Source organism: Sceloporus undulatus, chromosome 6 (assembly GCF_019175285.1).
Source record: "Sceloporus undulatus isolate JIND9_A2432 ecotype Alabama chromosome 6, SceUnd_v1.1, whole genome shotgun sequence".
NCBI lineage: Eukaryota > Metazoa > Chordata > Lepidosauria > Squamata > Phrynosomatidae > Sceloporus > Sceloporus undulatus.
The window spans coordinates 111,204,050-111,215,448 of record NC_056527.1 but is presented as its reverse complement, the minus strand read 5'-3'; the positions used below and the strand labels follow the sequence as shown (position 1 = coordinate 111,215,448).

At 45.3% G+C, this 11,399-nt stretch overlaps 1 protein-coding gene and 1 long non-coding RNA gene across 7 annotated transcripts in view; one reads left to right on the top strand and one right to left on the bottom strand.

Moving 5' to 3' along the window:
- LOC121932550 overlaps positions 1-2,002 on the bottom strand; it is a 5,088-nt gene extending 3,086 nt beyond the window's left edge. The window contains exons 1-2 of one of the 5 annotated variants that reach the window (XR_006104374.1): positions 1,988-2,002; positions 1,167-1,256 (exon numbers count right to left, since the gene is read on the bottom strand). This is a non-coding gene — a long non-coding RNA (uncharacterized LOC121932550). Of the gene's footprint in view, positions 1-426; positions 1,136-1,166; positions 1,257-1,987 lie in introns of those variants that run through there. The other 4 variants (XR_006104373.1, XR_006104377.1, XR_006104376.1 and 1 more) reach the window with 4 other exon arrangements.
- Positions 2,003-4,120: 2,118 nt separating this feature from the next.
- LOC121935633 (perforin-1-like) lies at positions 4,121-10,140 on the top strand. 2 transcript variants are annotated; one of them, XM_042477366.1, is made up of 3 exons: positions 4,121-4,272; positions 5,984-6,612; positions 8,365-10,140. In XM_042477366.1, exons 2-3 carry the CDS (start codon positions 6,041-6,043, stop codon positions 9,527-9,529), a joined length of 1,737 nt encoding a protein of 578 aa, XP_042333300.1. In that variant the 5' UTR covers positions 4,121-4,272; positions 5,984-6,040; the 3' UTR covers positions 9,530-10,140. The 2 variants fall into 2 exon arrangements, with proteins under 2 accessions (XP_042333300.1, XP_042333299.1); XM_042477365.1 differs by lacking the exon at positions 4,121-4,272 and adding an exon at positions 4,381-4,490.
- Positions 10,141-11,399: the final 1,259 nt, after the last annotated feature.

The window sequence follows — 11,399 nt, the reverse complement described above, 5'->3', positions numbered from 1 at the left end:
GAAATAAATAAATAATATCTACAAAGCCCTCAGCAAGCAACAGCTTTTGAGGCCAGTGTCGAAGCCTGCAACAAAATTCCAGCCCAAGATTGTGTAGCAACACTTGGGACTGAGACCCTATGTAGATCTTCAACTGGTCTGACCTATTAATATTGTTGCTTTGAGCCGTAAATTGTACAGATCCACATTATTTGCAGTTCTTCCATATTCATGGGGGTCTTGTGCCTCTAACGCTAGCGAATATAGAGGGACACGTGTATTTACTCTAACTAAACAGTATAGAGCACTAAGTTATCATCCATGCAAGGCCTCCCTGTCTTACAGGTAAAGAATGCATAGTTACAAGACATTCATTTCGGGCAAACCAAAGGATAAAAGTAACAAAAGCCGAGACACTCTGGCTAACACATTTTCTAAGCTACTCACACTGAGAAGGGATCAGCAGTCCTGGGTGGTTTTTTGGATGCAAGGAGCTGGCCCCCATTGCCTAGCTTGACCCGCATCCCTTAAGCCTGCCTCTTGGCAAAGGCCCAACCAGGCCACACAAAGGAAAAAGGCTCAGACTGCATGGTCTCAGAGGCCTTTTAAACCCTCTGTTGGGAACATTCTTGAATCTCCCGGTCCTGCTCAAATGATTGGCCAGTTGAGCCTTACATCAGCTGTGATGTAAATTCTGATTAGCATGTGATGTAAGCTCTCCTTAGCATGTACCTTCCCCCTCCCCATCTTAACCCTTTCTTGTCTGGGAGGAGTCCTCAAATGACTGGTGGGCCGTCATTACACCAGGATAAAAAAAAACCCTTCTCTATTACTATTATCACTATTGTTGTTTTGAGTCTTGGGTTGCATAGCTACCCACGTTATTCCAAATATATATATATGGAAGGCAAGAGTTTAATCTGCCTTAGGAGCACTGACCCCCTTCTACTTTCTCATCCGTCCAGCCTTTAGTATAAGCAAATGCCTTGCCTGCTGGAATATGTACTTTGGCATTGTTTCCCTTTGTTTTGACTTTTACAGAATTCATTACTATTATCCCATTACTGTTGTTGTTTTGAGCCTTCAATTGCATTCTTATTCCAGTATTCCAATCTTCTTATCATCTTTGCATTAAAGATCCAGGGATAGCTATATTGGACATTTAGCAAATTCAAACAAAAACCCACCAAACAGTGATACCTTTATTGGGCCAACCAAAATGCAGAATATTCATGTTGCAAGCTTTCGAAGTTCCACTGGCTTCTTCATCAGGCAAGCTGTTACAAACCAAACAGGAGAGATTAAAATTTAAGATTTTAGTCTTAGGCTTTCTTGGTGTTTCTCTTCTTAGTTAAGATGGTATGGAGGGGCATAGTTTTGCATTATATATTTGCAGCTCTCTCTCTTTTTGGCCTTTTTATCCCCTCTTCAAAATTTCTCAGGATATTTGCTGGGGGAAAGGAGGAAACCAAACCCTTTTCTAGCCAAAATTGTCTGATCTTCCCCCTTTTTGGGGGGGACTTTGCCAGGAGAGAAAGAGAAGAGACTCCCAAAAAAGCAATTAATGTGAGCTCCAATGCTAAAGTATAAGAAAGGAAAACTAAAACTGATTAAATCAGGACCCAGAATATAATGTTTAATATTTGGAAGAAACAACCACCCAAATATGGATTTGGAAAGAAGAAGCAAAATCCCCTCCCAAATACTGAAAAGCATGCAACAGAATCAGAGGCAGAAACAGCCCTAACCAGTGGTCCCCGAACTGTGCCCTTTGCAAGAGATTTTGGACTCCAGCTCCCAGAAGCCTCAGCCATGTTGGCCAATAGACTGGGATTCTGGGAGCTGAAGTCCAAAGACTCTTAAAGGGGACAGTATGGGGACCACTGTAATGAACAGCCACGTTAGAGAGCTAATTATTAGATTTATAATTAGAGAGCTAAATATTAGAGAGATAATCTAATAAGGCAAAAACTCAAAACCATAACAAGGATGGATGGCATAATCTCACCTGCGATTTGCAATGGATTGAACTGCAGAGGACAGCAAGGCCTCACCTGCTCCCCAGCCAAAGAAAAGAAGAAAGAGGAAGTGAGAAGGCGGGACTAGAAAGACTACTACTACCAGTCTGCCTTGCTATTGGCTGAGAAGGAGAACCAATCACCTCTTTCACTCAAGGCGGGGGGGACCCTGAAATGGTTACCTCCCAAGGAACTCTGGGATTTGTAGTTCAGTAAGGCACTGCTCTGGTCCAGTCTTACAATTCAAGCACATAATCTCTCTAATTGAGTCTGGCCATCTGTCATGTGTCTTCCCTCTCTTTCTATTGCCTCCTACCTTCCCTAGTATTATAATATTTCCTAGTGGCTGCTGTCTTCTCATGATGTGGCCAAAGTACAGCAGCCTCAGTTCAAGCATCTTGGCTTCTAGGGACAGACAGTTCAGGCTTGATCTCTTCTAGGACCCATTTATTTGTCTTTTTGGCCATCCATGGTATCAGTGCTCTTCTCCAGCACCATGTCTCAAATGAGCTTTTTATCTGCTTTTATTTGTATTATCCAGCTCTCACATCAATACATGTCAATGGGGAACACCATGACTTGGTTGAGTGTAACCTTAGTGCACAATTGTGTATCTTTGCTTTGGTTCAAATATTGATCAGACTGGAGGCTGCAGTCAAGAAATCAGGAGAAGAGTAGGACTGGAAAGGATAGCTATGAATGAAATGGACAAGATCATCAACTGTAAAGACATAACTCTGAACGCTAAAATGAGGATTGCCCTAGTAGCTATTGGTATAACCAAATGCTTTTGGGGAGTTGTTTTTATTTTCCCTTTTTTTCTCTCTTTCTTTCCTTGTAGAGTTAGTTTTATATATCTAAACTCAATTTGTATTTCAATAAAAACAATTTAAAAAAAATAAATCTGGACATTTTAGTTAGAATTCTTTGCTAGAGAGAGCGAATCGGTTATTCTGATTATTCTCTACAAGAAGATTTGAAATCACTAAAGCAAGTAAAATTGTCAAGGTGCTATAATTGTGTAGTGTGAAAGGTCCGAAACACACTGCCAAAATAATCTCATTTGAGATTGCTTTAACTTTCCTGGCTCAATGGTAGGGACTCCTAGGAATTGTAGTTTATTGTGTCACCAGAGCTCTCTGACAGCGAGAAGGCTAAATGTCTTCCAAAACTATAGATCCCAGACATCCCTAGCATTGAGGCAGGGCAGTTAAATGGATCTCAAATCGGATTATTTCTGCAGTGTGTTTTGGACCAAGGAGGCCTAGGCTTAAATCACATTTCCCTCCCTACAGCAGCTCCTTACTCCTCTTCTAACTTTTGTGTAGCAATGTTTCATTCTCGTAGTTTCAGCTAAGGAAACACAGTGATGGTGTTGTACAAAATGGACATAATATGGTGTTTGCTTAAGAGTGGGGACAGGATGAGGAAAAAAGGAAAGCCTAGCATTTCTGTTTGATATTGTCGGTAGCAACGTGTGATAAATCATGAGGGCAAGTCAGGCTGTATGCTGTTCATGCAACTGTATTGTCATCATAGCAAAGGCTGGGAGCAAAACAGAACATCAGCAGCATTTATATGTAAACAAAGTAAAACAAGGTAAAAGCTTTGGCGGGAGAGGCAAAATGATTGGGATGCAAAGTTGGCTGAAGAGTGAAGACTGGCTTCCTAGATTACCTTCTGGTGCCTCTCCTTTTGGCCTCTGGAAGTGGAGATTGTATTGTGACTTTTTAGTCTGACAGATAAGAATTAAAACAGCCACTTTGCTCCACAAACTGGGGAATGCCTCTTTGCCATCGCACTCTGCTGAGTGGGAAGCATTCTTGCAAAAATTAGAATAATAAAGAAATAGCTAAGAGATTTCTTTCTGTGTCCAACTGTCTATGATAGATCAGGGAGAAAAGCACACATCCTTCGAACTGCATCCAAATATCAGATGGCCTTGGTGTTTGCAAAAGCTGAAGGAATAATGCTGCAGAAGATGAGGAAGCTTAAGGCTGGAGTCCTCCTTTCTTCACCTTATTTTATCCATGAATATCCCTTTTCTCTCCCCCAACCATATCTGAGCGAATTATTCTCTTCCATACACAGAGATAACACTTTTCAGAAGGAAGTCCTTTCTCTTGTTTTCCCCCAATTCCCCGATAATTCAAGCCACGTGTGCTGGCGGTGGAATTTGGAGCCGCTCAAAAAGACAAACAAGAGGAAGGCAGAGAAACCCAGATTTGCTGAGCTTGTCATTGGAAATGGCCTTATCTGTTGAAGGAAGGAGTTGGTGAGTTGAAAGTCCCCATATGTTCACAAACCTGGTTCAGAAAAGCCAAGGAGGAAAGTAGGTCAGCAAGGTAAAAACAGACAGTGTTGGGAAATGTGAGATTATAAGGACAATTGTTGTTCAAGCAGTAGAAAGAGGGAATGGTGCAATCTGGAAATGAGCGGAGCCAAAAACAGCAGAGTGGCAGAACCATGAAAATCATAGTGCCTAGAGATTATGTATGTATGTATGTATGTATGTATATGGGCGACAGCACAATCTGTTCTGCTTTTCATTCTTCCCTGACCCCTCTGAGTTTAGCTGCAAATTGTTCACAGCAATTGCTCAGTGGAGGAATGACTTTTCTTTTTCTAGAAGCCCTCTATTGTTGTGAGAGCAGGGATGGCGGAGCATTTCATCTCCCTTTGTTTCCCAAGTACTGAGCCAAAGTCACATTTGTGTTCCTATCTGGAATGGACAGAACGTGAGATTTTAAAAAATCTGAATATGGGAAAAACCAGACTGACCAATTTGATGTTTAACTCTTCAAGACCTGGGTTTGATTTAAGTTTGCCAGAGTGACAAATGGAAAAGGCGCCTGTACACTTTAATGGTTATGTTTATTGTTGTTGTATGCCGTCGAGTTGTTTTCAATGTATAGCAACCCTAATGCAAATCTATATCATAGGATTTTCATGGCAATGTTTGTTTAGAGGGGGCTTGACATTGCCATCCTCTGAGGCTGAGAGAGTGTGACCTGTCCAGGGTCACCCAGTGGATTTAACGGCCAAGTGGGGATTCAAACCCTGTTCTCCAATTACAGTATACTCCAATGTTCAAACCACTACAGAGGGAATTTCAACAGATGTTTCTTTTCATGCAACGAAGTAACAAGCAACACTGGTTCAAATTCCCTCTTCTACACAAATCTCTTCTAAACTTTAAAGGGACAGGACCTGTCCCAAGTTTTCATTCTGGAAACCCTGGTTTAAATACTTGTGTATTCAACCATGTTATTACTGAAAAAGAGTTGCCACCCCATCCCCCCCATGGGGCTCTGCATCTTTAACACCTACGCAACAAGCAGGTACAACATGACCCTTTCTACGCTAGGAGCTACACCTGTTGAATTTGGTTGGTGTTAAAGGGGAAAAGGTCAGTTCACTTCATTTTTATGAGTATTTCCCAAAATTAATAAACCACATACTCAAGAAGGAAAGAAGTGGAGGCTTCAGCAATTGAAATGCAGGAAAAAGAGCAATGTCCTATATTCCTTACAATTGATTATCGTGGTATGGCTGATGCAGGTTTGTTGTTGTGTGCCTTCAACTCATTTCTGACTTAAGGCAACCCTATCATGTTCTTAGGAGGAGTTGTTCAGAGGATGTTTGCCATTTGCTTCCCCTGAGGGAGCATGTGATTTGCCCATGGTCATCCAGTGCATTTCATGGTCTCCAGTTGCAGTCCAACACTCAAACCACTATGCATCTCCCTCAAACCCAGGACAATGAAATCATTGGGGCCCTCTCCAAGGTACAAGAACCTTTTGGGGCAGTTCAGCATCTTGGATAATTCTTTGAAAGTTCTGAGTTAAACCCAAGGTTGGATTTGTTGTCCCACGGAGAGTGGCCCCACCAGCCTCCACTGTTTTCCGGGCTCCTTGGGAAAGAAAATCAGATGTATATGGATACCAATATCTAAACAACCCCTCTCTATTTTTTCTTCTTCCCAGGGTGATATAGAAGCCAACATTTCCCCCCGTGGGGTGAGGGATCCCAGAAGAACAGTCATGTCCAAACACCACCTCTTCTTAGATTCTGTCCTCTTTTTTGTGTCCCTTCTCCAGCCAGTAGCTACAGGTCACTGCCAGATGTTCAACAGATTCATCTGCAGAAAGCCAGCCCCCTTTGTTCCTGGCCATAACTTCATTGGTGAAGGAGTGGACATCACTACTCTGGCCAGGAAAGGGGCATACGTGGTGGACACCAGCCAGTGGCAGGGAGTTAATGGGACATGCACTCTGTGCCAAAACCCTCTGATGGCTGGGCAGCTCCAGAGACTCCCTCTGGCTGGCGTGGACTGGCGGGCACACGGCGATTGCCATCGGCAAGTGAGCAGCTCCGTGGAGAACTCAGATGTGGATGTAGCCCACGCAGTGGCCAGGGATGTGAACAACGACTGGGAAATCGAACTGGGGTTGCCCAAGGAGGCAAAAAATGACTGGCAGGTAGCACTAGGACTCTCCAAGGCCCAGGTGGCCTTTGCTGGATCTCGGTCTCGCATGACACTCTATGCACATGGCAAATCTCTCCAAGACAGGTACACCTTTGTGAAGCAAGAGATCTCCTGCAAATTCTATAGGTGAGCATTAGTGGCACCCTGAGGGCCATAAGCAGAGAATCCACTGAGCTGAAGAGGAAGGAAGACTCTCTCATTCACAGAGAGTCCCATGCTTTCTTGGGCAACAGACCAGGTGCTACTAAAACAAGTGAGGTTATGAAGCAGGGGTGGGCAATTGTCTGGGAAGATTAGGGGCTGCATTGATGCTCCTCAGAGGACCTTGAAGTGTTGCATTCTCCTGCTGCAAACCTCCCACAACTGAAAACTTATTTTACTGCCCTACAGGGCATGGGGGCAATTTTGCAGTATAATTACACTGTTATATTAGTTTGGTACTACCTTAATGCCTGGGACTTGCAATTTGTTGTTGGAAATACTTAGGACTCTTTAATAGAGAGCTCTAGTCTACTCCCCTATACTAGGTACCAGGATACCTTGGTTTAATTCTCAGTTCCTCTTATCTGGGAACCCCGAAGAATTGAACTAGAGGTCTCTAATAGAGAAGTCCAAGTGCCTCACAAAACTATAAATCTATAAATCCTAAGATTCTCCAGGAAGAACTCATGACAGTGAAAATGCCATGGACAGGGTTGCCATTTGTCCTGGAAAGACTGGAAAATCCCAGATTGAAGGGACTAAAATATGTTCCGGCCAGCTAGGCCACTTGAAGCAGTCAATCCCGGATTTCTCCTTCATCACTGGCTGATGGGTAAGTTAAAATATCGCAGTGGCAATGAAACAGGAAACCATGCAATAAGACTGGCAGGAGCCTCATCCCACCCTACAGGCTCTGGTTGCTTTTGCACAGGTGTAGCATTTCCATCATATTCTTCCATTCCCTCCATTCTTCCCCTGACAGGCCCAGAAGGTAGAAAAGGGGAGGCAAGCAGAGATGGCCATGTGTAATGTGGTGATTGTTGAGTTTAAGGCCCAATACAGATGAGCCAAAAAGCGCCACCATGGGGCTGATTTTAGGGATCAGGAATGTGGCATGTCTGCATGCTCCCAAGCCCCACTGCACACCCCCAGCAGCATCATGGCTCTCTGCTGTCCACACAGGGGCCGCCATGATGATGTACACATGGCACAGCCTCCAAACAGCACTGCGCTGCACATACGTCATCGGTGTGCGCAAGGGCACCCTGGGCGTGTCCCAGAAAGAACCCACTGGAAGCGGGTTCTTTTTATGCCTCCTTTAAGGTTGGTGCGGCCTCCATGTGGGGCAAAAATGAACGGCTGCAGACTGCCCTTTCAGGGCAGTCCGTACAGCCCTTAAGGCAACACAGTGGAACTTGGCTTTCAAGAGAATAAAGGGATTCCCTTTACTCTCTGCAGCTGCTTCAAAGCCTCCCTCTCTTCACACTAGCTAGGAGAAAAGAAAGCAAAAGAGAGTACAGGGACTGAGGTTGAAATATGTTAGAAAAAGTGCAATGAATAATGTGTTGAATTTGCATAATCAGAATGCAAATTAATAATTACAATAATTTGCATAATATGCACACTAGATGCCTGAACATGAAGGACTGGAATATGGCAACCCTAGGCATGGACCCTGTATAACCACAGGGTGTAGAGAGGCCTAGACTACAGTGGTTAACTTTGGTCCCTCAGGTGTTTTGGACGTCAGCTCCCAGAATCCCTGACTGTTATCCAAGCTGGTTGGGGCTTCTGGGAACTGAAGTCCAAAACACCTGGAGGACCAAAGTTTGGGAAACACTAGCCTAGAGTGACAGAGTCTGTACTTTGCTTTTAACTTTCTCTTTCTCCTGGCAGGCTAAGACTTTTGCAAAGTCCCTCGCTGTTGGCCCAGCACTTCTCCCATGCGGTGGACAGGCTGCCAAGGACATACAATCTTGAGGAATACCAGCACTTTATCAACATCTATGGCACCCACTACATCAGCCACGTACAGCTGGGTGGGCGAGTGCGACACCTTCACGCTGTGCGGACTTGCACCATGGCCTTGGCGGGTTTAACCCTTTCCAGAGTCAAGGACTGCTTGAAGTGGGAGGCTAGTTTAGGACACGAATGGCTATTAGGATCCAGTTCCCTCAATTCCAAGTGCCAAGAGCTCTGGGGGACCAACGGCCAAGGGAATTTTTACGACATCTACACCGGTCAGATCACGGAGGTGGTGGGAGGAGACCAGCGGGTAGAGATGCTGTTCTCACAAACTGGAGAGGTCCAGCTCTTTTTGGAATGGATGAAGACGGTCAAACTAAAGCCTGGCCTGGTCTCCTTCTCCTTACTCCCCCTCCACACCTTGTTGAAGCAAACAGACCCAAGGAGGAATTTGCTGAAGCGAGCCATCATGGGTCATATCATCCGGAGAGCCCTTAGGAGAGATTGCCCACAAAACTGCCCACCCTGGAGTACCCAGAGCTCAGACAACAGCTGCACATGTACATGCCAGGCCGACGCCGTCGTCAATGACATGTGTTGCGCCTGGGAACGGGGACGGGCACGACTCAGCTTCACCATTTCCAGTGGCTCCAACCTTTGGGGTGACCATTTCACTGCCACCGATGCCTATGTCAAGGTTTTCTTCCACGATCAAGAAAGGCAAACCAGGGTCATCGGGAACAATAACCACCCCAATTGGTCCGAAACCCTAGATTTTGGGGTCGTCACGCTGCACGGCTACGATCCTTTTACGGTGGAACTCTGGGACAAAGACGTCTGGCGTGACGACCTCTTGCAGAAATGTCGCGGCAGTTTGGTGGCCGGAGGAGGTCCTGTCTGGTTCACCTGCTACTCCTCTCATGGGCGCATTGAATTTTCTTACTTGTTGGAGTGCGGCCGCACCTTGGGAGGCCCCAGCTGCTATGACTATGTTCCCTTACGGCTCCCGACATCATATTTCAGCAATACCAGTTCCCCGATCCGTGCTTTATCCTTGTCCCGTATGTTTAAGGAAGACTACCAACTGCAGGAGTAGACAAGATCCAAACAAAGACTGGGGCATGACCTAGCAAGGGCCGTGGGTAGAGCCATGGAGAAAATGTAGGGTGCATCTACACCAGTGACTCCCAAACTTTAGTCCTTCAGGTGTTTTGTACTTCAGATCCAAGAAGCCCCAGCCAAAAGTCTGCAATTCTGGGATGTGAAGCCCAAAACATCTGGAGGACAGAAGTTTAGGAACCACTGACCTGTACTGTAGAAATAATGCTCTTTGACAGGAGTAGATCAAATCCAAAGAAAGCCAAGTATAAGCACATAAACTACCATGGCTCCACCCTACAGAATGCTGGGATTTGTAGTTTTGGCAGAGAAGGCTAAAGACCTTGTAAAACTGCAAATCCCAGGACTCCATAAGAGTGAGTTAGAGCACTTAAACGGCCTTATTTCTAGGGTGCAGAATGCACTCATAGCCACAATAATAGGATCCAGGTTGGTCCAAGGGTGGCAACTGCTTCGAGATATCGTTTTATATATGGCAATGAGTCTTTTAATTGATTTAAATAAATGAAGAAATGAATAATGATAACAATCTCTGGCTGTTAAGACCTAAACCTACCAAATAAATCTGTTAAGCCTCACTTTTAAAACCAGAAGTGTTTGAATTGGATTCTTATGAATGTGTGAAGTTGGTCTAACTAGCCCAGGGCTGGAAAAGTACAGTCTGCAGGCTCCTCAATTGAGATTGGGTTTTGCATCCCTCCATCTGTCCTGGTTTGGAAGGGTCAGTCCTGATTCATCCCACTTTTTCTCCCTTTGTCCTCAGCTTTCCTCAGTTGCTGCAAACTGAAATCCAAAACACACTGCAGAAATATTCCAGCTTGAGTCCGTTTTATCTGCCCTGGCTCAGTGTTAGGGAATCTTGGGAATGGGAGTTTATTGTGGCACCAGTGCTCTCTGGCAGAGAAGGCTAAATGTCTCATGACACTACAATGCCCAGAATGTCCTAGCATTGAGCCAGGGCAGTTAAAGCGCTCTCAGTTATTTGGTCGAGTCACATCCTCTCAGCCTCAGGGGAAGGCAGTGGCAAACCTCCTCTGAACAAACCTTGCCAAGGAAACCCTATGATAGGGTTGCTTTACAGCCGCCACAAGCCAAAAAAAGACCTGAAGGCACACAACAACAACTTGGCCAAGTAGTCACACTCTCTCAGCCTCAGAGGATGACAAGGGCAACCTCCTTGTATAAAATGCTGGGTGGAGACTAGTCTGAATTGGGTTATGAGGCGCCTGCCTCACCTCTTCCCATTGTACTCAGCGTCGCTGGCCGTGAGTCATTCCCAAACCCCAAGTAAGCCACGGAGGCATCCGCAGGGAGGAAGGTAGCCCTCCAGCCCCGCTTCTCCTGCCTCGATCTGGGGCTTTACAGGGGGACCCAGATTGCTGGGAACTCACCCACCTTCCTCAGATGGCGCCCTGCTAGAGCGACACTTGGCCCTTCTCTCAGACCTTCCCAGAGGTAGCCATTGAGGGTGACGACGCACCCAGCGAGTGACCTCAGCGGAGAGCTTCCTCCCAGCATAGTCACAAGTGCAGCACCTCAGTCTTTATATATGGCTTCAAATCTTCTCTTTTTTAAGGTTATGGTGACTATAAAATGTGATACAATGACACATTTCGCCTTCCCTTTTTCAAAACATAGCTACTAAAACATTTAAACGTAGAAAAGTAGGAAAAAATTGGGGAGAAAATCAAGCCGAATTGGCACCCGAGAAGGTTGAGCCCATAGTGCACTGCTTCTAATTTGCATCTCTCCTCCCTTTTAGCCTATCAACGCGTGGTATTCAAATTTTCGTCCCTTCCGCAGACCGCTCCCCTTCCTATGCAAATAAGGAATATGCAAACAGGAGG